Source organism: Rhinopithecus roxellana, chromosome 9 (genome assembly GCF_007565055.1).
Source record: "Rhinopithecus roxellana isolate Shanxi Qingling chromosome 9, ASM756505v1, whole genome shotgun sequence".
Classification (NCBI taxonomy): domain Eukaryota; kingdom Metazoa; phylum Chordata; class Mammalia; order Primates; family Cercopithecidae; genus Rhinopithecus; species Rhinopithecus roxellana.
The window spans coordinates 53,601,555-53,628,827 of record NC_044557.1 but is presented as its reverse complement, the minus strand read 5'-3'; the positions used below and the strand labels follow the sequence as shown (position 1 = coordinate 53,628,827).

The 27,273-nt window shown below is 35.7% G+C and overlaps 1 protein-coding gene and 1 long non-coding RNA gene across 4 annotated transcripts in view; one reads left to right on the top strand and one right to left on the bottom strand.

The window, feature by feature from the left end:
- The window catches only part of LOC115899574, a 92,721-nt gene extending 67,608 nt beyond the window's left edge, over positions 1-25,113 (top strand). For 2 of the 3 annotated variants that reach the window (XR_004059225.1, XR_004059226.1), the window contains exons 2-3: positions 23,535-23,588; positions 24,961-25,113. This is a non-coding gene — a long non-coding RNA (uncharacterized LOC115899574). Of the gene's footprint in view, positions 1-22,859; positions 23,589-24,960 lie in introns of those variants that run through there. The other variant, XR_004059224.1, reaches the window with a different exon arrangement.
- RIPK2 (receptor interacting serine/threonine kinase 2) overlaps positions 1-27,273 on the bottom strand; it is a 38,884-nt gene that overhangs the window by 6,874 nt on the left and 4,737 nt on the right. Inside the window, exons 2-8 of the mRNA XM_010353860.2 lie at positions 26,010-26,163; positions 23,508-23,663; positions 15,486-15,643; positions 13,274-13,323; positions 12,236-12,397; positions 4,259-4,344; positions 274-363 (exon numbers count right to left, since the gene is read on the bottom strand). Of these exons, the coding sequence (XP_010352162.1) occupies positions 274-363; positions 4,259-4,344; positions 12,236-12,397; positions 13,274-13,323; positions 15,486-15,643; positions 23,508-23,663; positions 26,010-26,163 (856 nt within the window). The remainder of the gene's footprint in view (positions 1-273; positions 364-4,258; positions 4,345-12,235; positions 12,398-13,273; positions 13,324-15,485; positions 15,644-23,507; positions 23,664-26,009; positions 26,164-27,273) is intronic.

Here is a 27,273-nt window from a genome sequence, read left to right as displayed (position 1 = left end):
CTGGGACGTCGTTTATTGTATAAACCAATGACAGCGACAGAACTCAATGCCAAATAAAGAAGCAATAATTGTGATTTGATGGGATGAACAATAAACGGAGAATCAGTAGAGCTGAGTTTCAAGTTGGAGACTGCCATGAGCTACCAAACAAATCCTAAAAGCTACCTGGACTTTAGTTTTCCTTCTATAAAAGAAGGGCTTAGACCAAATGATTTTTTCAAATTCTTCTCACATTTTGAGTTTAATGTAATTTTTTTTTTTTTTTTTTTTTACCTCTTGTGGACCATGATTTACAGGTATATTCAGAGATAATTCCATTTTCTTCTTGTCACATAGGTGAATGGTACTTGAAACACTCTGTAACTGGAATGAATACATAAATACATATACACTTTAACTGGAGGTGATTAGGAAATTATAGAAGTAAAATACAATCTAATTAACACATTTTATATGTTTGTGCAAAATACATGGAAAGAAAATATAAAGAGTTGGGAATATAACATATAACTGAAGGAAGAGACAGTGTAGAACAGGGGAAATAACTTTAGAAACACAGACTTTGAATCCTACCTAATATTAATGGGTTACCTTCTCTCAGTGTCTCAGAGCTTCAACCTTAAAATCTAATAATACCTACATGCAGGATGGTTCTAGAGATTGAGCTTATAAATACGAAATAACTGGTATAAAGTAGGTACTTAATAAATTTTTGGGAGTGTGACTGTATGTCTATCTATAATTAAGTATTTACCACATTTTAGGCACTGTGCCTGTAAGTACTATTATTATTTTCATCTTATAGTTAAGAGATTGAGGCTTAGACTAAGTAAAGGAGGTAGAGTGTCAATAATGGAATGGTGGGGCCATGGAGCCAATCAGATGTGATTTAGATTCCCACATCTGTTTGATGTGGGACATTAGATTTAATCTCAGTTTACTTATCTGTACACTGGAGATAAAAATACCTATTTTGAAGGATTACTGTAAAGAAAATGAAAAGTAATATACGCAAAAAGGCCCTAACATTACTTGTAAGCATCCAATAAATGGTAGCTGCTGAGTAGATGATTTACTTAAATACTATTCTTTTGTGTTAAAATTAAGTGATTTATTCCTGTCTATATAAGCTAGACTTGATTACTTTCCATCACTACTCAGTGATTTAAAAACCTATCAATCATTTTCTTCCCCAGACCATCATAATGCCAACTATTCTTCAGAATTTGGAAACTGGTGAATTCACACCCAGCCATCCATTATGCACATTTATGACTGCATGTTCCATTTACATGGCTAAGGAACTTCAGGAGGAAATTACTCCTATTTATCTGTATATATAATGTACCTAGCACAGGGCTTTATACACAGCAGTTCAATAAACATCTATAAATATACTGTTATATGACCCTTTAAAATGAGTTTTTGGTTTTGTCTCTGTTATGTAAGGTTTTTCTGTGCTTATAAAATTTGCCAAAACATTTCTGATAATGCAATATCCTTGAATTAGTAACACTTTTTCATAACTGATCAGTTATGATCATTCAAATTACTTGTGAACTAGTGAATCAGTCCCTAAGAAGAAATGAATTGAAAAAAAACGATTTTTGTTCAGTGTTTATTATTCAAGATATAGAAGCCAATTACCTAGGAAAACATAAATTATGGGAGCTGCTTCCAAGAGTTGAAAAAATGTAGGAAACTCAAAACAAATTTCCCTACTAATCTTGGCTTTCAGAATTTTTTTTTCTTAAGAGACAGGGTCTTGGTATGTTGCCCAGGTTGGACTAGAACTCCTGGGCTCAAGCGATCCTCCTGCTTCAGCTTTCAGAATAACTGGGACTATAGTATAGGCATGTACCATCACATCTAGCTCAGAAATTTCTTTATGAAGAATCTTATTTAATTTGTGTTCCACTGTTGTCCCTGACATTAGCTTACTAATGTGTGAGGTGTACATAAGTGACTAACTTCCCTATACGGTAGTACCCCTCTCATCTTGGTTTCACTTTCCGCATTTTCTATTACCCTGCTCAACTGTGGTTTCGAAATATTAAATGTAAAATTCTAGAAATAAACAATTCGTAAGTTTTAAGTCACATTCAGTTCTAAGTAGTATGATGAAATCTCATACCCTACAGCTCCATTCCACTCAGGATGTGAATCATCCCTTTGTCCAGCATATCCATGCTGTATAAGCTACCATCCTGTCAGTATTAGAACAACTGTCAGGATCACAGTACTTGTACTCAAGGAACTCTTTTTTTTTTTTTGAGACAGCATCTCACTCTGTCACCCTGGCTGGAGTGCCAGCTCACTATAGCCTCTACCTCCTGGGTTCCAGTGATCCTCCTTTCTCAGCCCTGAGTAGCTAGGACTACAGGCATGTGCCACCACACCCAGCTTTTTTTTTTTTTTTTTGTATTTTTTGTAGAGATGGGGTTTTGCCACATTGCCTAGGCTGGTCAAGTAACTCATTACTAATTAAGTCAACTCTTACTACTAATGGCCCAAAGTGCAAGAATAGTGAGCTGGAATATTGTTAGAATTGTTCTATTTTATTGTCAGTTATTGTTAATGTATTACTGTGCCTATCTTATAAATTAAACCTTATCATAGGTATATATGCAGAGGAAAAGTATGTATGTCTATATCATAGGTATGTATGTACAGTATACATAGGGTTCAGTGTTACCCATGGTTTCAGGCATTTGCCGGGCTCTTGGAATGTATCTCCCATGGATAAGGGAAGACCTTAGTTATCTCATCTATAAAATCAGATGATATTCTTGCCCTATAAGTATCACAGAATCGATACAAGATTTTTTTTTTTTTTTTTAAAGAACAATCCTAAGTGGAAAATATATGGCAACTTAAAAAGTAGCTGAGTGTGGTAGCCCACGCCTGTAGTTTCAAGCTACTGGAGACGCTGAGGTAGGAGGATTGCTTGAGCCCAGCACTTCGAGGTTGCAGTGAGCTATGATCCTCGGCACTCCAGCCTGGGTGACAGAGGGATACCCCATCTTTACAAACTAAAAAAAAATTTTGAATCTGTTAAGGAATAGAGAAATTGGTATTCTCTGGAAAACACTACCTACTCAGAAGTGGTGGAGCCAGTGAGAAGTTACTAAAAGAACAAAAACACAGTTCCTCTTTAGTTCCTTCCTTTATGCATTTCCCTTTGAAACCAAGGGTTATGTCACTAGATCCAGCAAGCCACAAGGGGCAAGCAATGTCACTTGGTTATAAAAATTGTAAATTTTGCTTGTTCACACCCCACAAGTTTAGCTAACGGCTGGTTTTTATATTGTATATTAACTACAATTTAATGAAACCCACATCCCCTAACAAACCACAGTTCATTAGGGCAAAGTAAGCATAGTTTAGCACTTGCCTTAATGAACTGTGGTTGCTTTTTAAATGATTTTGAGTAATATTGAAAAAAAAAAAACAAAACAAAAAAACAACCCTGCAGTAATAGGTCCCTTCAATTGTTCCGACCCACAAGAATCAGAGTGAGTAAATAACACAGCTCTCCCAGGTAATTCATATCAACTGTTACTGCTACCTTGGTCTATAAAACATGAAGTGTTTGAGAGGAAAAATGAAAAAACAAACACACTTTGGTCTCAAATGTAATAAAAATTCTACAGTTAAACTTGGCAAGGAATGTCAGAAAAAAATGTACATTAAATTAAAAGAGAAGTGCGAGAACCCAGACATCTATAATTCTCCAGGCATTACAACTTTAGGAAAATAAATGTACATTAAAAAACAAACAAATGCCTCTAATGGCTCAGTGCATTCACTGTAAACAAGTGGCTGTGATTATACATTTTTAAACTTACGTCTGATATATAAGGGTTCTGGAAATGTCTTTTTTTTTCTTTTTTCTTTTTTTACATTTTAAATAAAGGTAGGGTCCTGCTATGTGGCCCAGCTGGTCTCAAAATCCTGGGCTCAAGTGATTCACTCGCCTTGGCCTTCCAAAGTGCTGGGATTACAGGTGTGAGTCACCACGCCTGGTCCTGGAAATGTCTTTAAAATCTGAAGGTGGCCATTTGAATGAAATAGAAAAGCTTTTGGTGACAAAGGAAAAGTAGTATTGATAGTCTCTGGTAAATTTTCTCACTCCAAAACTGTAGCTTATTATCTGTGAAAAGTATATATATTAAAAACTACACTTAACTAAAAATCTCCATGAATAATATATAGTTGTTTAAATTTCTAATTTCCAGCATTCCATTTGGCAATTTACCTTTGTTTTCTTTAGCTGAATAACAGCTTCAAGAAAAGTTATCTCTTCAAATGTTCTCAAAACTGGTTCAAGTTCTATTAAACATTCTACATAAGAGAAAAAAAAATATAGGTTGAATTCAGATTGCTTCTAATTATTAAAGTGAAATGTTAACATTTAACATACAAGGCCTCAAGTCAGTTCTTCCCAAAGTGATGACATTCAGCTGTTTTATGAGCTTTTATTACTGACATAAAGATAGACATAAGCAACAATGGAATAGGGCTGAGAACCTAAAAAAACTGTTTTTGGACAAACATGCTAAGCCAATTCAATGGGGAAAGGATAGGATAGCCTTTTCAACAAATGATGCTAAAACAGTTGGATATACACCTGGAAACAGATAAATTTAGATACTTATATCACACTACACATAAAAACTAACTTGAAATGGACCCCACACCTAAATGTAAACATAGGAGAAAATCCTCATGATCTTGGGTTAGGCAAAGTTCTTAGATATGACATCAAAAATGAAATTCGTTAAAAAACCTGACAATTGGGCCGGGTGTGGTGGCTCATGCCTGTAAACCCAGCACTTTGGGAGGCCGAGGCGGGCAGATCACGAGGTCAGGAGATTGAGACCATCCTGGCTAACACAGTGAAACTCCATCTCTACTAAAAATACAAAATAAATAAATAAATAAATAAATTAGCAGGGCATGGTGGCTGGTGCCTGTAGTCCCAGCTACTCAGGAGGCTGAGGCAGAAGAATGGCGTGAACCCAGGAGGCGGGGCTTGCAGTGAGCCAAGATTGCACCACTGCACTCCAGCCTGGGCAACAGAGCAAGACTCCATCTCAACGAAACAAACAAACAAAAAACCTGAAAACTGGACTTCAAAAAATTTGAACACTTTTGCACTTCAAGACAGTATTAAGAAAAAATAAAAAGAGAAGCTGCAATCTTGCACACTATATTTCCATATCATGTATCTGCTAAAGGGTTTGTATCTACAATATATACAGACCCATGACAATAATAGGAAAAATAGCAAAATTAAAAAACAAGTAAAAGATTTGAATTTCAGTAAAGGAGATATACAAATGTCTTCAAGAAGCACATGAAAAGATGCTTAACATCATAAGAAAAGGCACTTTAAAACTGCAATGAGACATCACTCCATACCCACTAAAATATAATTAAAAAGAAAATAGGAAGTGTTGACAGTGATGTGGAGAAAATGAAACCCTCATACATTGCTGGTGGGAATAAAATAATGTGGCTATTCTGGAAAACAGTTTGGCAGTTTCTTAAAAATTAAAGATAAATTTATCATATAGCCCAGCAATTCTACTCACAGATAATTAACCAAGAGAAATGAAAAGATATGTTCACAGACTTGTATGTGAACAGTCATAGCAACATTATTCACATAGGCAACAAGTAGAAACAATCAAAATGTTCATCAACTGGCTAATGGATCAACAAAATGTGATACATCCATACGATGAAGTATTATTCAACAATAAATTACTGAACTATGATTCATGCTGAAACCTGGATGAACTTGAAAAACATTATGCTAAGTGTGAAAAGAGCCAGATGCAAAAGGACCACACTTTGTTATCATTCCATTTATATGAAATATCCAGAAAATGCAAATCTAGAAAGACAGAGAATAGATTACTGGTTACGTAGGGTTAGTGATGAGAACAGGCAGTGACTGTAAATAGTTATGAGGGATTTTGTGGGGGTTGATGGAAATACTTTAAAATTGGATTATAGTAATGGCTGCAAACTGTAAAATTATTAATACTAAAAAGTCAATGAATGTATACTTAGAATAGATAAATTTTAAGGTAAGTAAACTATACTTTGATAGGCTTTTGAAAAACAGAATATTTATGATTCCTCTCTGCTACTGTGTTACTTTGCCATTTAATATATACATTAATTGAACAGTTAAATCCATTTTCAGAATGTATATTCTGAAATAGTCACTTTTTCAACAAAGGTTTACTGATCTTCCTCCTTTCCTTAATTCAGTTAACCTATATTTTTTAAAAAAAGGAAAAATATAGCTTGCTTTTAGTTTTTCAAGCTTCCTTTATTTTTTTACCAAAATTTCTGTCATTGTGAACTTTTCATTTCTTTTCAGTAGGTTTATCCAAAAGTAGGCATCTTGTGCTTACTCTGGTATCTAGACATCCCTTTGTAATTTCATGTTCTTCCATTTGGTCATATTGACAGAATGTCTTTATTGAATACACTTAAACTTTCCCTATTATTGATTTTTTATTCTTCCCTTCCCTTTCAGGTTCCCAGAACCTGCTTTTCACCATTCCAATATACACCAGAGCCTTAAAATAAAACTGACGGGCTGTGTAGGGCATTAGTGTGTTTATAAATCAATGATGGTACCTTCCCACTGAAAATAGGAAGCTGTCATCCTAGGAAAAAAAAGTTGTGCTTCCATTTAAAAACAAAGTCCAAAACCTAACAATAACAACAAAACAGTAGCATCCCAAAGGCTATAAATGAAAAATGCCTAAGGCAGACAACAGTACTTTGTAAGAAATGTGATAAATTAAATACACACACACACACACTCACTCACACCATACTGTCAGATATAAGGCTGGATATGTTTATAGGCAATATTAGTTAGTCTAAAAATAAACTCTGAGTTCTCATTACTAAAAAAAGCAATGCATTGTATTTTTCATTCAATACTTATATCCACTGTTCATCAGTATTGTATTTACAAATCAAAATTTGCTAAGGTAATGGGTTCATATTTTATTTCTTTCTTTCCAGAGCTATGAGGAAGGGTACATATCTCTGTTGTCCTCTCTTTGCCATTTCCAAATAGTAATTTCTTCTTTCTGTGAAAATTCTAGATCCTCTAAAGTTCATGGCATTGGGCAACACTTACTTCTCTGCAAACTTCTGCTTTTCTCCTATGCTCATTGAAGATTTTGGCTTTTGGCTTACTGACTTATCCACGCTGTACTGATCAGTGCTCCACTGAATACTTGAGAGGAACCCTCTGCAAATCTCTTGGGCTCTTCCTCTGTGTACCTTTTCCCTTCTGGTGCAATGTCCTATGAAGTCTATCTGCCTTGGTCTACCCACACTGTCATCCCTGTCTCCTAGACCCTGAGTGTCAGCTGGGTTCCACCTCAGTTTCCTCTCCCCATGCTGCATCTAGAAACTCTCAAGGCAGGAAGCTGGGCAATTGGAAGGCTCACTTCATTTGTTTCCCGTCCATCAGAGATTGCTGTTCTTTGTTTCCTGATATTTAGTGTCTTAAAAACCACTGTTGGCCGGGCGCGGTGGCTCAAGCCTGTAATCCCAGCACTTCGGGAGGCCGAGACGGGCGGATCACGAGGTCAGGAGATCGAGACCATCCTGGCTAACACGGTGAAACCCCGTCTTTACTAAAAAATACAAAAAACTAGCCGGGCGAGATGGCGGGCGCCTGTAGTCCCAGCTACTCGGGAGGTTGAGGCAGGAGAATGGCGTAAACCCAGGAGGCGGAGCTTGCAGTGAGCTGAGATCCGGCCACTGCACTCCAGCCTGGGCGACAGAGCGAGACTCCGTCTCAAAAAAACAAACAAACAAACAAAAAAAAAACAAACCACTCTTTCACATATTTTGTCTAGGTTTTTTGGTTGTTTCAGGCAGGAGGGCAAATTGGCCCCTGTTACTCCATCTTGACCAGAAGTGGGGTCACTAGTTTCTCTAGATTAACGGCCCAAACTAAACACTACATACACTAAATACTACTCAGCAATCCTGTTTTGCTTCCCAAATACATCTACTGTTCTCATAGATAAGTGGTTCTTAAAATGTGGTCTAGGGACCCCTGGGGGGGGTGGTTCCTGAGGGTTCATGAAGTCAAAACTATATTCAAAGTAACTAGTATTAAGACATTATTTTCCCTGTTTACTGTCATCCCCAAACAAGTATATAGTGGATTTATCCAGAGGCCTATAAATAAGGTGTGATAAGAACACTGCTTCAACAGGTAATGGACTGTGTTCTTGTATATTCCTACATTTTAAAATTCCTTGGTTGCCGGGCGCAGTGGCTCAAGCCTGTAATCCCAGCACTTTGGGAGGCCGAGACGGGCGGATCACGAGGTCAGGAGATCGAGACCATCCTGGCTAACACAGTGAAACCCCGTCTCTACTAAAAAAAATAGAAAAAACTAGCTGGAGGAGGTGGCGCGCGCCTGTAGTCCCAGCTACTCGGGAGGCTGAGGCAGGAGAATAGCGTGAACCCGGGAGGCGGAGTTTGCAGTGAGCCGAGATCTGGCCACTGCACTCCAGCCTGGGCGACAGAGCAAGACTCCGCCTCAAAAAAAAAAAAAAAAAAAAAAACAATAATTCCTTGGTTTTAATTTCTAATACAGTAAATGCTAATAGATATGACCCACATATACAAAAGCTCTTTGAGGTCCTCAGTAATTTTGAAGAGTATTGAGATCTAAAAGTTTGAGAATTGCTGTCTAACATGATTATCTTGTACTGCTGGAGGAGACACTTAAGTCCTTTTCTTCATGTTTCCAACAGGAAGAGAGAAGTATAGGAGGAATTCTTCCATCTTCTTTCTGCCCCTCAGACTTACCTCATTTGTTAATCTTGGAGAAAAACTCAGCATGCTTATCTGGTTCCTTTGCAGTTTTCTCCTTCTTTTAAAAGTCAGCTTGCCTAAAGAATGCATACATTTTCTGCTTCCCTATGTAGAAGCAGGGTGGGGCCTGTGGTGGGCTGGTAAAGCTATCAACTATAGGGGTAAAATGCTACTAAGCCCATTTGGCTGCAGATCTAAAGGTACATTCTCCAATTAGCTTTATCAGTAATGAAACTGATATTTTGACCACCATCTGTCTTTCTTCCTCATCTTTTTCTCAATATATTCTGAACTTAGAAAGGGAAAGCAGGAGTAAGAGCATTGTATTTTATCTTCCCCTTTTCAACCTCTTACATCCCATCCTTCATCTTTCCTTTCAGCTAGCTGATCATCTGCTCTCACACTACACTGAGAAAATAGAAGCCATGAGAGGGAATTCCTTCAGGGTCCTACAACCAGATCTACAAACTTCTTGTACTTGTATCCATCTCTCCAACCTCATTTCTCTTACAGTAGAAAAAAGTGTCCACATACTCATACAAATGTAAACAGTATCACTTGCATTCTGAATACCATTTCCTCCACCTCTCCAGCATTCTGTTTCTGATACTCTCTCTCAGCTCTTGCACTGACAATCTCTGACTCTCCACTGGATCATTTGACCATCAAACACATATTCTATTACTGTTTCTTACCTTTCTCCAGGATTTTTTTTTTTTTTTTTTTTTTTTAAGAAACAGCATTTTGCTTGTCACCTAGGCTGGAGTGCAAGTGCAGTGGTACGATCATAACTCACTGCAGCCTCAACATTTTGGGCTCAAGCAATCCTCCTGCCTCAGTCTCCCAAGTAGCTGGGATTACAGACAACGCATCATGTCTGGCTAATGTTTTAATTTTTTTTTTTTAGTTGAGACAAGGTCTTGCTGTGCTGCCTAGGCTGGTCTCGAACTCCAGAACTCAAGTAATCCCGCTGCCTTGGTCTCCTAAAGTGCTGGGATTACAGGCTTGGGCCACTGTGCCTGTCCATAGGAAAAAATTTTGACCCCATATCATCCTTTAGCTATCACCTCATTTTTTTCTGCTTCTGTTCAGAGCCAAACATCTTCCTGGAATTGTCCAAAATTGGCTTCACGTCTTTCTTTTTTTTTTTTTTTTAAATGTACATCAGTCTTCTGTTTTCATATCTCTATTAAAACTCCATTTGTTTGGATTACTGGTGATGACAATGTTGGAAAATCCTGCTTGTCTCATCTGGCCTCCTGGCAGATTAGACATGTCTGACCATACCCCTCCTTGACTTCCAAGACACAAAGACTATACTCTCTACCGTCCTCTCTTCCTCAGTCTCTTTTTCTTCTTGCTCTTCTCAATTTCTAAGTGCTGGAATGCTTCAGAGCTCTACTATGGGTCCCTCTTTGCTATCTACATTACCTTCTTAGATGAACCAGTCCAGACTACCAATATGTTAGTGATGTTCAATTTTATATTAGGATCCTGGACTCTTCCTGGAACAACAGATTCATGTATTGTTGTAGTAGTAGCAGCAGTAATTATGACTGTTTCTACTTGCTGGCTGTTATAAACAATGCTCCTATCACTAATCACATACAAGTCTCTGTGTGAACAAATGTTTTCATTTATCTTGGGTTACCTGTTAGTGGATTGCTTGGTTGTATGGTAAATTTATCTTTCATTTTAAGAAACTGCCAAACTGTTTTCCAAAGAGGCAGCATCATTTTATATTCCCACTAACAATGTATAAGGATTTTGGTTTTGCCACATCACTGTCAACACTTGTTATTTTCTGTCTTTAATTATAGCTATTTTTGTGGGTATAAAGTGGTAACTCATTGCAGTTTTAATTTGCATTTCCAAATGACTAATAATATTGAGCATCATTTTATGTGCTTTTTAGCTATTTGTATATCTCCCTTGGTGAAATTCAGATCATTTACTCATTTTAAAATAGGGCTATCTGTCCTATTATTGACTTGTCAGGGTTTTTTATATATTCCAGAATCAAGCCCTTTAGCAGATATATGTTATGCAAATATGTTCTCCCAGTCTGTGGTTCTGCTTTTTTTTTCCTTTTTGGAAATGAGGTCTTGCTATGTTGCCCAGGTTGGAGTACAGTAGCTTTTCACAGGCACGATCACAGTGCACTATTATTATACATCCTCAAACTCCTGGGCTCAAGTGATCCTTCTGCCTCAGCCTCCTAAGTAACTGGGACTAAAGTCGTGGACACTAAATGCCTGGCTTTCTCTTTTCTCAATAGGACCTTTTGAAGTGCAAAAGTTTCCAATGTTTTCAAAGTCTGATTATAAATTTTTAAATGAATTCTATTTATTTTTGATGTCATATTTAAAGATTCTGCCTAACCCTAGGTCATGAAGATTTTCTCCTACATTTACATTTGGACGTCTGATCCATTCTACCTCTGAAATACTATCTTAATTCTGTAACTCTTCTATCTTCAGAATTTCCACCTCAATTAGAAAATTCCTGAAAGTTTCTTTCCTAGCCTCTTTGCTTCTACTTTTGCCTTTCTCCAATCAACTTTCCATACAGCAGTAAGAATTTCACCTATACTTCTTATCAGATCATGTCACTTCCCTGCAAAACATACTTTAATGGCTTTCCACTGCACTTGGAATAAAAATCTAACCTTTTAATGATGGCCAATAGCCTCTCTCTTACCTCTCCAATATCATCTAATTCCTTTCCTTGCCCACTACATTCTAGCTACACAGGCCTTCTCACTGTTTCTTGAGAATATAAAACTTTTTCTCTTCTAGGCTCAGAGCCTTTATGCTTGCTGTTTTGTTTGGTTGAATACTTTTTCTTCAGCATTTGAATGACTGGCTCTTTTTCAAGCTTCAAATCTCAGCTCAAATATTTGCTCCTAAATAAAGGCCTTTGTTTCCCTCCCTTAATTAGTCTATTACCTTGCTTATTTCCTAATAAGACTGTCACAATCTGTATCTTGCTTATTTGTTTTCACTTTGCCTTCTCAACTAGAATGTGAACTAGCTACAGAAAGTTTGTCTTCTTTACTACTCTGTTCCCAGGGCTTACTCCAGTAGGTACATAGCGCATGGTAGGGGTTCAAGATATATTTGTTAAATATATGAAGGAAATTGTTACTCCTATCACACGATTTCTCTTTTTTGTTAGGAATTCTCAGTTCTGCTCTAGAAGGAGTTACTCATATATAAATGCTATGATAAGTCGGAAAATAATTTAAACAACTTCTGGCTAGTCATCTAATTTGCACAATTTTTCAAGAAATATTTTATTCACAGTATAGTAACTAATTCTGTAATTCAAAGAGTCCACGTTAAAACTATATACTCACTTAAGAAAGATGGTCTTTCATCTGGATTTTGTGCCCATCCACTTTCTATTAGAGAGATCATATGTGCTCGGTGAGGTATATCATATGGCAAACTTTCTTCATTAATAACAGGTCGATGTCCTTGTGACACACTATACATTATCTGCAAAGGATTGGTGACATCTGTCAAAACAAATAGATTGCATTCATTAGAAATATATTATGATTCAGCATATTACTTACATCTAAAACTAACTAACAGAAAATAAGTGAATATTAAAAGTTTAGGAATAATGTTGTACCCCCCTTTCTGTAAAAGAAATATATATACCCCAAACCATTGCCAGACTTGTCTATTCCTATGGAAGGAGTTTATATCCTGATCTCATTAATTCTGGGCTTGGCCATATGATCGGATTTGGTAAACAGAGTATTTGTAAAGCACAGCTGAGCAAAACCTAGCCAAACTAAGAAGGGCTACAGCAACTAATATTTAATGTGAATGAGAAATAAATGTTTATTTCATAAGCTACAGAGATTCCAAGGTTGTTTTCTGTTACACAACAAGCTGACCTACACAAACCTCAAAATAAAGAAATAAACAATATTTTCAGGGAATAAAAAGGACAGATTAGTCTTCAATATTTGCTAGTCTTTATAGAGGGAACAGTAATTAAATTATCATATAAATAATTTTACAGCTAGACTAGAACTTGGAAATAATAATTTAAAATTCTTACTATGCAGGTGACAAAAATGAGGACTCAAGAGATTTTGTGACTTGATCACAGAGTTAATTACTGTCAGAACAAGAATTAAAATCTGGGTTTTTCTGATCCTTAATACAGTACATCTTCCAGTATATAGCAGACTCACAACTGGATCCTTAACCCAGTATATTTTGCAGTATGTGATGCATTCACAATTGATAAATTGTTGGTTTAGTGTGTTTTCCACAAAATGAATAAGCAGATTTAAAATAATATGATTTTTAGATAGTTCTGAGAGTGACCTACTAACATGATGTTATTGAGCATAAAAAAGTCAAAACATACTTACCTTCAAAAGGCTGTTTTCTGGATAACACTTCCCATGTGATAACTGCATAGCTGTTTAACATAAGAACATACATGTTATATATTTTAAATGAACTCTACCTAATAAACTAAAATAGCACTACTTTTAAAAGCTGACTGTGAAGATACCATTTTTGAAAATGATAAGGCAGCAAAGAATTACTGTATACAATGAAGATGACAAATGCTCATCTAGTTTTGAAAGAAAATCAATTTTAAGTTAAAAAATTAGGAAATTACTATAATAAAAGTTTAACGTTACATGCAAGATTAACTTTTTGTGGATGATTTAATACTAGGAATAATTCTTGAACACTCAGATAAGCTATGCCCTTTAATTAAATGATATTACTTTTCACAAAGAGCAAGAAAAAAATTGTCTCATGGAGCTCTATTCTACTGCCTTTTTTTCTGCTCTCAGCACTATCTTCTTTGGTAGTAGAAATATCCTGCCTACGGTTTAACTTCAGATGTCAATTACAGGGTTAACCTGCATAGAGTTTATAATTAGAATAAATGGTTAAATAGGATATAAGAATTTTGCCACACCCCAACATTAACCATGCGTTCAAAATGGACACATAGAATTTATTACTACCAACACCTTCTGTTACAGGGAGAGTGAGGAGTACAGAGGGAATTCCTACCCAAATAAAGGAATAATATTTCCTCATATTTCCCCGACAGCGAATACTGAAATTGAACATAAAGGGAAAATTCACAAAATGAATGACTGGTAGATTTAAATTGGCCCATTTTTATAGAATCAAACCAGTTTTCAAGAATTGTTGAGCAGAACATGATCTTTACCTTAGGAAGCTATAAATACATTTCCCCTCCCCTCAGTATATCATTCAAAATGAATTAAAAATATCAGAAATCAAAATATAAAAGGACAATTTTTTATATTCATACAATGTGAATGTAAAGACACTATATTAATTGTTTTAGTGCAGCCACTAAAATGGATTGGCTGGCTTTGGATTTAATGAGAAATAACAAAAATTAAAATTTTTGTTATTTCTTTTGAAGAAATATTGCTTTTGAAGAAAAGGAATATGCAATTTAATTAAATATATAGTTTTCTGGTAGAGATATGGCATTCGTTCCTAAAATGATTCATTAACAGGTTATTTATTAAAGATGGCAAAAAGCCATTTAAAGGACTATAAAATGTGTTCATAGCAAATTTAGAGAGTGTGCTTTTGCATTCATTAGTATATTAAAAGAGATAAGAGTAACTTATACATGAGGTGAATGTCCCCATCTCTTAAACTTATGTAAATAATCATCTTCCTTTTACTCTGGTTAAATAACCAGTGTCAAGAACAATGTGTTATGCTTATTACTGCATTATGAGATTATAAGTAATATGCATCTGAAATATGAAATATGATCTTATCAAATCCATTGATTTGTTGTATAAAAAATTCACACATATACAAATATTAGGGATTCTTTAAATAGAAACATCCCCAGTATGATTAAGAGTTGGTCTATTTACCTAAAAAGATGTATAGATATCAAAAGCTGAAAGGTTGAATAGTTGAGAAACTTAAAGCTAAAATGTTAGGAACCACTGTTTCCCTCTGCATTTCCAAGTCACATATGATAAAAATCCTTAACTATTATATTATAAATTGATAGGATAAGAAAAGATGCTTTAAAATTTCTTAAAGGATGTAAAAGTTTCTTAAGCAAATCATTAAATTTCTTTAATTTGAAAAATATTAATCACCATGGCCTCAAGTTTATTTTCACCACAATTATGAGAGAAGAATAAAAATCACAGTTTAGGCCGGGCGCGGTGGCTCAACCCTGTAATCCCAGCACTTTGGGAGGCCGAGACGGGCGGATCACGAGGTCAAGAGATCGAGACCATCCTGGCTAACACGGTGAAACCCCGTCTGTACTAAAAATACAAAAAAAAAAAAATTAGCCGGGCGAGGTGGCGGGCGCCTGTAGTCCCAGCTACTCGGGAGGCTGAGGCAGGAGAATGGCGTGAACCCGGGAGGCGGAGCTTGCAGTGAGCTGAGATCCGGCCACTGCACTCCAGCCTGGGCGACAGAGCGAGACTCCGTCTCAGAAAAAAAAAAAAAAAAAAATCACAGTTTAAAATTTAGCTTCAAAATTCTGGTTGACGAATTTTGTGTCTGAGACAAGGTTAACTCTGAGAAAAAGCAACCTTATTATACCTATATATATCGTGCTTGATACTGGCCCTTGATTTTTGTCCAGGTTCATAGTTTTCAGGTGGCATATAAATAATTGTCCCTCCTTCTGGTGCAGATTTGCTACTTCGTGATTGTGAGAGGGACATCATGCGCCATTTTGATAAACCAAAATCTGCAATCTGTAAGGGAAAAGAGCAAATAATTGAATTAAGAAATTTCCTCTTTAAAAAGTCCAAAAGTCAACTATCTTTGTGTATATTCACCGTATTTAGATATCAAACCAGAGAAAATGTAATATATTTTAATATTTTATTTCTATATATTCCACCAACTTTTTACAAAATTAAATTTCATAGTGCTGAGCCAAATAACTCTAGAAGCAATACATACTGACTTAAAGTTTAATATAACATTACAAATTTCAAAAGAGAAACTAATTTTTGAAAATTAAAGAGAGACATTTTTTGTCTGTTATTCTCAATGAGTGTGTACCTTGCACACCTTTTCATGACATATAGCTTGGTACCATGTGCTTTCTACATCTCACAGAGTTGCCAAGTCTACTCACATCTCATGCAGTTGTCACTGGTCATTGTTTATAATTCTGGTTTATACAGTTGTATTCATAATGCCCTAAAGGTAACATTCTTAAATTACGAAATAAGCAAAATCTCAAAATTGCAAAGATAATTGTTACACAATTTTATGCTGATCACTAAATGAAGTATTTCATAGAAACAGTATAATTGCATATAAAGCATATTTATATCCAATATAATAGGTGTCTAAAGAATTATCAGTGACAATATTCTGTGCCTTTGATATGTCCTGTACAGTTTTGCTTCAATTGTAAATCTTGTGCACATATTATACAGTATCTTATAACTAAATATTTAAAAGCTTCCTTATTTTTTACTTTATTTTAAAAAAACATAAGACAAAATGTAAGAACAGAAATAATATTTAATTGACAAGGGAGTATGGGAAATCCTTAAAGACATTTAAATTACTTAGAACATTTTACTGCATAATTTAGAATTCAGCAGAGTGAAATGAGCTCCATGCAGCACATCATTTGTTTCCATTGTTTACCTCCTATATTTTTTACTGATTTTAACAAAATACATAATTTTTATTAGCATTTAGATGAATTTGAGACAAAAAAAAGTATGGCCTCCATCCCCAAAAAGGAGGGGTAGAATAAATGAATCTTCCATTCATTTGCTATAATAAAAGAGTAAATTTAAGAAAAAAAATAAAAATAATCAAGATTTTAAAAATTGAATTTACAGAAAAGGACCAAGTATATACTACTGATGGATGAAAAAGAAAGTAGAGGTCATTATTACTTTGCTTTTGTTATCTCTATCAAGAATAGTTTCTGGTCTGAGATGAAGAAAATGAAGTCTAAAGAGGTTGAAAAGTTATACAACTATATATTTCAAATTATTCAGATAATTTGCAAATACCTCCTCAGTGTTATTAGTGTTCTTTGTGGGACAAAATGGAGAGGTATTATAGGATATCAGAAAAGTGAATGTCAGTCTGATTTTTTAAAAAGGGGAAAAAAATGTTGACTTTGCAAATCAACATTTGCAACCTATAGAAATATATGGAGTATTCTAAAGTAGGCAACCTAGGAAGCTAAGAATAAGTCTGACATATTTGTAGGAGCCTATCCTTAAACCCTGGTGTTTCAGTCCTCCAACACTGCATGAAATCTCTCTTTTTTAAGGGCCTTAATCTCATTTATAAAGGAGAAGCCCTAACGGCTTAATCACCTCTTAAGGGTCCCATCTGTTAATAGTATCACATTGCCAACATCTGAAGTTTAGAGGGGACACATTCAAATCACAGCATTCTGCGTGTGCCCCCCCTAAAATTCATGTCCTTGTTATATACAAAATACATTTGTTCCAGCCCAATAGCCCCCAAAAGTCTCAACTTGTTCTAGTATCAACTTCAAAGCCTAAGTCCAAAGTCTCATCTAAACATCATATGGGTGAGATTCAAGGTGAAATTCATCCTGAGGCAAATTCCTTTCTAGCTGTGAGCCTGCGAAATCAAGTAAGTTATGTGCTTACAAAATAAAATAGTAGGACAAGCACAGGATAGCTGTTCCCATTCCAAAAGGAAGAAACAGGAAAGAAAAAGGGAGTAACAGGTCCCAAGTCAGTCTAAAACACAACAGAGGAAACAACACTGAGTCTTAAGGCTTGAGGATAATCTTCTTTGACTCCATGTACTACCGTCTGGACACACTGGGGTGAGGTGGAACCCCAAGGCCTTGGGCAGCCCTGCCCCTATGGCTTTGCTAGATACAGTCCACGCTTCATTTCTTACATATTCAAGTCACATGCTTTGGTTTTCCCAGGCTGGTGCTGCACACCGGTGGCTCTACAGGTCTGAGGTTCTAGGGGTAGCCCTGTTACCTAGCTCCACTAAGCACTGCCTTATAGTGGGGACTCTGTGAAGGATCCACCCTGAAGCAGATCTCTGCCTGGGCCCTGAGCTTTTCCAAGGCACTCTTTAAAATCTAGGTGGAGAAAGCCATGCCTCCACAGCTTTTGCACTTTGCATGCCTGCAGAATTAGCACCACATGGTTGCCACCAATGCATACTGCCCTCTGGAGCAGTGACATGAGCCACATCTGGATCTGTTTGAACCACAACTGGAATAACCAAGGAACACACACTCTGGCCCTGTGATGATAAGCATGGCAGCCTTGACTATCTCTGAAATGCCTCTGGGGTCATTCTCCCATTGTCTTGATGAGTAGCACCTATCTTCCCTCCATCCATGCTAATTTCTTCATCAACCAGTTACTTTGCCACACTCTTTGTTTTTCTCTCCTAAAAAGAATTTTTTATTCTTTACATAGTCAGTCTGAGAATTTTCCAAATCTTTATATTCTAACTCCCATTTGATTATAAATTTCACCTTTAAGTCATTTCTACTTCTTGCATTTTACTATAAGCAGTTAACAGATGCCACCCAGCATTCTGAACACTTTGTTGCTTGGAAATTTCTTCTGCCAAATATCCTAGTTCAATGTTAAGTTCTGTCTTCCACAAAGTCGCAGGACACAGACATCGTTCAGGTAAGTTCTTAGCCACTTTACAACAAGGATGACTTGTCTTCCAGTTTCTAATACTATGTTCTTCCTTTCCATCTGAGACTTTTTGTCAGAATAGTCTTTACTGTCCATATGTCCAGCAAGATTCTCTCGATGACCACTCAAGTAATCTCTAAAAGAATGAAGGTTTCTCTACAGCCCCTCTCTTCACTTCAAAGCCCTCAATAGAATTGCCCTTAATGCTCCCTTCATGGCAATCTAGGTTTTCTCTGGCATCCACTTCAAAAATGATTTCAGCCTATATGTCATTATGTAGTTCCAAAGCTACCTCCACATTTTTAGATGGTTGTTACAGAAACTCCTTACTTTTCTTGTACCAATTTCTGTCTTAGTCCTTTTGTGCTGCTATAACAGAATACCACAGACTGGGTGATTTACAAAGAAGATAAATTTGTTCTCACAGTTCTGGAGGCTGGGAGATTCAAGATCCAGCCACTGACATTTGGTCTGGTGAGCACCTACTTGTGGACTCCTCAAATGGCAGAAGGCAGAAAGGCAAGCTGCCTGAAAGCCGCATGAAGCTTTTTTTTTTTTTTTTTGGTTCTTAATCTCATTCAGGAGGGATGGAAAAGCCCTCCCTCATGGCCTAATTACCCCTTAAAGGCCCTACCTCTTCACTGTCACATTGGCAACGTATGAATTTTGGAGGGGGCACATTCAAACCATAGCACCTGGCTTAAAAATTTCAAAAAGTTTATAAAAAGGGGTATTTTCTAAGTATATAGAAAATGAAAGGGCCAGCAAAAATTCTCAAAAAACAAATTATATCAGAACAGTAGTCAATTTCTGATCTTGGGTAATACATCCCAAGTGCTTGGCACAATGCCCAGCACATAGTAGTTGCTTCATAAACATTCATTAAGTAAAGGAATGACCAATTTGGTTTCTTTTTTTTTTTTTTGAGACGGATCTCGCTCTGTCGCCTATGCTGGAGTGCAGTGGCGTGATATCCGTTCACTGCAAGCTCTGCCTCCTGGGTTCATGCTATTCTCCTCCCTCAGCCTCCTGAGTAGCTGGGACTACAGGCACCCGCCACCACGCCCGACTAATTCTTTTTGTATTTTTTAGTAGAGATGGGGTTTCACCGTGTTAGCCAGGATGGTCTTGAACTCCTGACCTCGTGATCCACCCGCATCGGCCTCCCAAAGTACTGGGACTACAGGCATGAGCCACCGCTCCTGGCCTGGTTTCCTTTCTTGACAGCAGTAATACTGTCAAAGAGTAAATGTATAAATGGTTTGTATATTATAAAATATTTTAATGCACTTTAATAAAAACATATTAGACTTCTAAGTTAGTAGGCCTATCTGGTATATACAGAAGATCAGGAATTTGCACATTTGTTCAGTCAGCAAATAATTATTGAATATTTCTTTATGGCATATGCTGGCTATGTGGCAGTTAATGAAGTGACTAAATTTCTGTCTTCACGGAGCATACATTCTAACTAGGGGAGATGGTCAATAAATAGATTTATAAAAAATATTATGTCAGATGGTGCAAAATATAATGGAGAAAGCATAAATCAGAGTAAAAGAATAGAGAGGAACTAGGCGGGTAGTGAGAGAAAGCCACTCTGAAAATGAGGATGGAGAAGATGACAGAGTAAGTCATGAGAATAGCTGAGAAAAGCAGTTAAGCAAAGACTTTCATAAAATTTTTAAGGACAGAACGAAGAAATATGGGCTGTAGAACAGCACTTTCAGGAGTATTCCAGGCAAACTGAATGAGTCTTCTCCAAAAGCACAGATTAACAAAAGGACAGATATTGACCCAGATGAAGGTTCTTATGGCCATGTGATACAGCTCTGATTTGAGCTCTGTACTGGTTCATATTTAATCATGACTTAAAGATACAAAAAACTAGCTAATTAAATTTGAGCATCACACAAAACTTGGAGAGAAACGTAAAACCTTTGGATTACAGAAATAACATTTGAAAAGGTCTTAAGAGACTGAAGCAATTGCTCCAATCTAACAAGATAAAATTCTAATTTTAAAGTATTCTGTAAAGTACATAAGAAGAGGTGGCTTAAGCAACAATATGTGGGAAAAAGAACCTCTATGGGTTTTTTGTTGACACTAAGCCCAATTTGAACTATGTGATAATGACTACCCCCGGAAAGCTGATGAATTATTAAGGAACTATTAAGTATTTAGAGCCAAGGAAATGACACTTTCACTAAATTCTACATTCATCAAACCACACCAAAAATAGTATTGTGTTCAGTGCTGACGATCAACATTTAAGAGAGATTTAAACAAACAGATGCATCTACACAGCACCAAGGATTAAAATCCATGCAATAAGAAAATGAATTGAAGGAACTAAGGTTATTTATCAGGGAGATGGATAAAATGCACTTGTATGTGAGGGGTTGGGAGACAGTTCATAGCTATCTTCAAATATTGAAAGGGCTGTCCTGTTGAAGTAACGAAATTGGATTTATTCTGTTTATCACAAAAAGTTGAAGTAGGATCAATGGGTGGAAGCACTCCAGGAAGGAAATTTGGTTGATCATTTAAGAAAATGTCACAATTATTCAATTAGGATGTTAAGACTCCCTGTTACAGGATAACTGTTTTGGGAGACAGGGATTGTTGCAGTGAGGGCTCAGAGAACTAAGTGTCCATTAAGGTACTTCTACTTGATGGTTCTATAATTGATGCAATAGATGAGTCTCTTTTTTTCTTAGCAATACTGAGGCAGCAGCTTGCTTCTCTCTCTCTTCCCCTACCACTTTCTTCTAAGGAGAGGAGTGTCTTCAATAAAACTTTTTCCCACTTATTTTTTCTCACATTTCTCATTTTAATTTCCCTGTTGTTTCAACTTCTCTATTACTGATGTCTTTGAACGTTTTTTATATTTACAATAATTTTCTGATTACATATGTTATTAAAAGAAGTATAGCAAAATGATATATAAAAAGATGGTGAGTTACATTTAGTATTAATACTCAAAAACTACTTTTTATTTATACTCAGTTAGATATAGAACAGCTGTGGAATCACAATAGCCAGCGTCTTCAGCACTTAAGTCCTGCATCTTACACAAAAATGAATTCAAGGTGGATCACAGATTACATATGTAACATAAAATTATAAAACGTATAGAAGAAAACAAAAAAGAAAATCTTCAGTAAGTAGGACTTGGTGAAAAGTGCTTGGAGATGACAGCAAAAGCATGATCCATAAAAGAAAAAAAATGAACTTCATCAAAATTAAAATTTTTGCTTTGTGAAAGTCCCTGTTAAAACGATGAAAAGATAAACTATAACTGGGAGAAAATATTTGCAAACTACATATCTGATGAACTACCACTGTAACATATACAGAACTCTCAAAACTCAACAGTAAGAAAACCAAGGACTCCCTTTAGAAAATGAGTTTAAGACATGAAGAGACATTTCACTGAAAGCCACGTATGGGTGGCAAATTAGCATATAAAAAGGTGTTCAATATCATTAGCAGTTAGGAAAATGCAAATTAATACAAGATGAGATATCACTATGCATCTATTAGAACAGTTAAACAGAAAACAGTGATAATAACAAATGCTGGAGGGGATGTGGAATAGCTGGATCTCTCACACATTGCTGGTGGAATGCAAAATGGTACAGCCACTCTGGAAAATAGTTGGATACTTTCTTTAAAAACTAAACACACTGACCGGGCTCCATGGCTCAAGCCTGCAATCCTAGCACTTTGGGAGGCCAAGACGGGTGGATCACGACGTCAGGAGATCGAGACCATCCTGGCTAACACTGTGAAACTCTGTCTCTACTAAAAAAATACAAAAAACTAGCCAGGCCTGGTGGTGGGCGCCTGTAGTCCCAGCTACTCGGGAGGCTGAGGCAGGAGAATGGCGTAAACCTGGGAGGCGGAGCTGGCAGTGAGCTGAGATCCGGCCACTGCACTCCAGCCTGGGCGACAGAGGGAGACTCTGTATCAAAACAAACAAACAAACAAACAAAAAACTAAACACACCCTTACCATATGACCCAGCATTTGTATTCTTGGGCATTTATCACAGAGTAATGAAGACTTAATGTTCACTCATAAACCTATATAGCTTTGTTCACAGCAGCTCTGTAAATAATTACCCCAAACTGGAAAGAACCAAAATATTCCTGAATGGTTAACTGTGGTACATTTATACTGTGGAATACTATTTATCAATAAAAAACAACTATTGTTACGAGCACAACTTAGATGGATCTCAAGAGCATTATGTGATGTGAACAGAGCCAATCTCAAAATATCACATACTATATGATTCCACTTATATAGCATTTTCAAAATGACAAAATTAAAGAGATGGAAAGCAGATTAGTGGTTGTTAGAGGTACAGATTGTGGTAGAGAGGAAGTGGGTGAGGTAGCATGAGTGGTATCTTTGTGGTGATGTTATGAGAAGTGCTGTACCTTGATTGTTGTGGTTACACAAATCTATACATGTGATAAAGTAATGGTACTATGTACACGCATTGTAGTAATGTCAAATTCCTGGTCTTAAAATTATACCATAATTATGTGTGACATAACAATGCAGGAAACCAGGTGACGGATACATGAAACCTCTTTATTACCTTTGCATCTTCCTATAAACATATAATAATTTTAAAATAAAAAATAAAACAAAAAAGGTGATCTTGACAATTCAATGAAGAAACATAATGGCTTTGTATTTTATATTGTAATTCTCTCTCTGTCTAGGAATAGCTTCCTAACTGCAGTAGTAAGAAGGAGAATAGAAGATAGAAATTAGGGGCTACGGAAATTACTATTCATTGGTCCCTATCTCTAAGGAGAGATATGAAAGAGTCTAGGTCGAAGAAATAACTAAAAAGTATTTTTTAAAACTATAAGGATAAGGAAACAGATAAACTTTTTAAAAAAGTAATTACCTTAACATGAAATTCATTGTCCAATAGGATATTTTGAGTCTTCAAGTCATGATGAAGTAAAGGAGGAGTCATATTGTGCAGGTAATTTACACCAAGGGCAATTTCATGCAGAATGCGAAATCTCAATGGCCAAGCAACATCAGGATATTCAGTTTTCTTCATATATATGTGAAAAGAAACAAAACAAAATTAGTCCAAATTTCACTACGTTTCACACTTAGAAGTTAAATATTCCATGAGGAAATACAGTATAAACTAAGGTTAAAACATATGCACATTTTTATAAAATAGCGTCAATTTGATAGGGTTTAACATTTATGTGTCTTACTTTCCTCACTTTCTAGAGAAAATTATGATAACTTTATAGCATCAGTACTTCCTTTTAGTTTATATTGGTCATGCAACTACATGGTTTTGGGTCTTTCTTCAACTGACACAGATCTCAATTATTTTGTGTCTATACATAGCCAAAGTCATATACTTTACACCCACATCCGCCTCCCCATTCTATGTCTTAATCAGGTAATTTGAGTGCACACAAATACACACAAAATTACACACAATTTATTTCTAGTAAATACCAAGCCATTCATTCAAAATTTTAATTTTAATTTTATTAATATAAAATCAGACTTTATTATTATAATCATTGCATCAGTTACAAATTATGACCATATTTATTGACTAAGCACTAATTTATCATACGTTTAATCATATAATTAATTTATCTGCATTCCAGCTTATAAAATTACCCTTTTGATTTGTTTTTGTGGAAGGGGACAATCATTTTTGTTTCTAAAACTATACAGTATAGACACATTTAAAACATAACGTTTTATTTTTCATAGTACTCAACATCCATCTGAGCTTTCTTAAAATAAATGTTTTCTGAACACAAAAGTTAATGTAGCTTCCCAGGAGAATGAACATACTTCAGAAGGTCAGGCAATTTGGGAAGATGAACAATGAATCACCAGGCACCATGCCACATTTTTTTAAATGCTGTGAAAAAGACTGCTTCTACTGAAAGTACAAAACTGATCTTGAGAAGTTTTTCTGCAAATGCGTCAGCTTATAGTTCAGTGATCAATCTGGCAGGGGGAGTGGTTCAAAATATTTTAGACTGTTTATGATACATCTTGAGTTTTTTCAATGAATTTTGTAAGGCTGGGGGAGGGCACGTCAAGATAAATCCCACCCTAAATAATGCAATACAGGAAACCAAATGAAACACAAAAGACTAATGTGGAACATTACTTTCTCTGGTACACACAGAGCCATGTCCCCTAGAGAAACTGAATCTTTTAATCTATAAAGAAGGTAACTTTTTCTGAAAATTACGCAGTTTAAAGCAGTTACCAGGCCTCTCTGCAGCATAATGTAATATGGAGGCTTGTGATCACAGAGACAAGGCAGAGAAGTGCTCACTCTATATTTTATGATTTTTTTTCAGGAGTTAGCAATCCCCCGGAGGAGGCTGTAGAATGTCCAGTGAGCTGCAAATTTGGGTGCCAGAGTATCTGCTGGGGTGTGGGAAGAAAATGTTAGATTTCTACTTATATTCATTTCTCAACAAAAATAAAAGAGAAATTGTGATTTATTAATATTTGTATCTTGGTTGCTGTGGTAGTTATACAAATCTTACAGACTGACACCAGTTACTTATTCCATCCTTGTTTCAAATGATCACAAGTCATGAATAGAATGTGATGTATTCTGAAACAGAGAGGAAGTTACTCTATGACTGACTGACAGTGGCACCCACTTTCCCTTGGCCACTTACAGGGCATTGTGTTACACTATCATTTAGGAGTATCCATTGATTGGATTTTATAGATTATTACAGTTTTAATTAAGCCAACCCTCACAAAATGGACCAAGTGGTTTAAAAAGATTTACTGAAACTACAGACTCATGATAATATTAATAATGAATACATATATTTTGAGAATGAGGACCCCTGAATTTGTTTACTCATGGGATTCACAAAGAGAGAGTGATTGGTACCTTGGGAAAAAAGGTAAATGGCTCATACCACTGTCTATTATTAGAAAAGCTAATGTATCTGGTATTCAGATAATTTATTAATATCTGGCCTGCTAATTCAGAACTTCATAAACTGGTATTAGTAACATTAAATTTGAATTTGAAATTGCTATTAATATAAAATAAAATATCACTTAACAGTGGACTTTACAGTGTGCAGAGTTTATCTTTTCCATTTCTACCCACGTAATATGCATATAAATACTAGAATTTGGTATAAATGTTAGGAATGGTAACTCAGGCAAAATAATCTAGAGTACAGGTCCTGAATCCACAGTGTTTTAATCAACACAAAAATATCACAAAAGGTAAAATTTTATCCCTGTGATAATTTTTCATTATTCTTTGATTCATCTATATAACCCTAAATAATCTGATCAAATATAAAATCAAAGTAAAATATAGTTTGAATAGTAAAAATGGCAATTATGGCCACTAAAAATGTGTAATACTTACCCTATGTAGGAGTTCATTTAATGATCCATTTGGCATGTATTCAGTAACTATTCCCAAAAATTCAGGCTCATTGCAAATTCCCAAAATTGGGAGAATGTAACTAAATCTAGCTTTGTGTAAAATTTCAGCTTCTCTTAAGACATCCTTTCTTTCACTAAGAGAAGAAAATGCATAATTACTTCAAGTAATACAAAATATACAATTATCATGCCTATAAGATTAAGCCTGGATTTTTTTCATTAATTAACTATGTGACCTCATGTAAATTATGCAACTTCTCTGCACCTTAGTTTCATCATATTTAAAATACAAATAATACCTACCCTATATATTCCACAAGTCTGTTTAGAGACTAAAATAACTTCTATAAGCCACTGACAGGTAAAAGTGCTAAACACAGGTTATTATTATTGTACTTTTCCTAGGAAAGGGAAAGAACATAGTATTAAATTTATAAAGTCTATCTAGGTTAGAATAATTGGTGCTTGAACTAATTATATTAAGTTTACATTGTATTCAAATGAACATGTTTTATCAGAATATTATATTAAATTTTATGGTTGCATACCATATAAACATTTTCCAAATATCCTGAATATTAAAACATTTAAATATTATAGATTTAATAGCTGCATAAAAGTCAATAATATTTATAAATTATATACCAGAACTCAGGAAAAGAACACTGAGAACAAGTAAATGCTTAATAATATTAATAGACTGCTGGGGTAACTGGCTCCCAGGTTCATTTGCTTATGCATATATAAAACAAATATATATTTAACTATTTTTTTTTCTATTTTTCTTTGTCACCCAGGCTAGAGTGCAGTGGTGTGATCACTGCTCACTACAGCCTCAAACTCCTGGATTTAAGCCATCCTCCCACCTTAGCCTCCCCAGCAGCCAGCAAGCCCCACAGGCATGCAACCATGCCTATTTTTTAATTTTTTTATTTTTGTAGAGACAAGGTCTCACTATGTTGCTCAGGCTGGCCTCAAACTCCTGGGCTCAAGTGACTCTCCAGTTTCAGCCTCCCAAAGTGCTGGGATTACAGGTGTGAGCCACCTTGCCTGGCCACATTTAACTTTTATTATGGATAAAGAATGATGCTCAGCATTATGGAAAATATATAAATTAAAAAGATATAGTCTTTGCCTTTGAGTTGCCCTGAAATCTTTATGTAAAATAAAAATATAAGGCAGAATGTAATAAATGCCACCAAAAGAGAAAATAAAAGGAAGCTATTGGGAAATCAGAGAAAAGA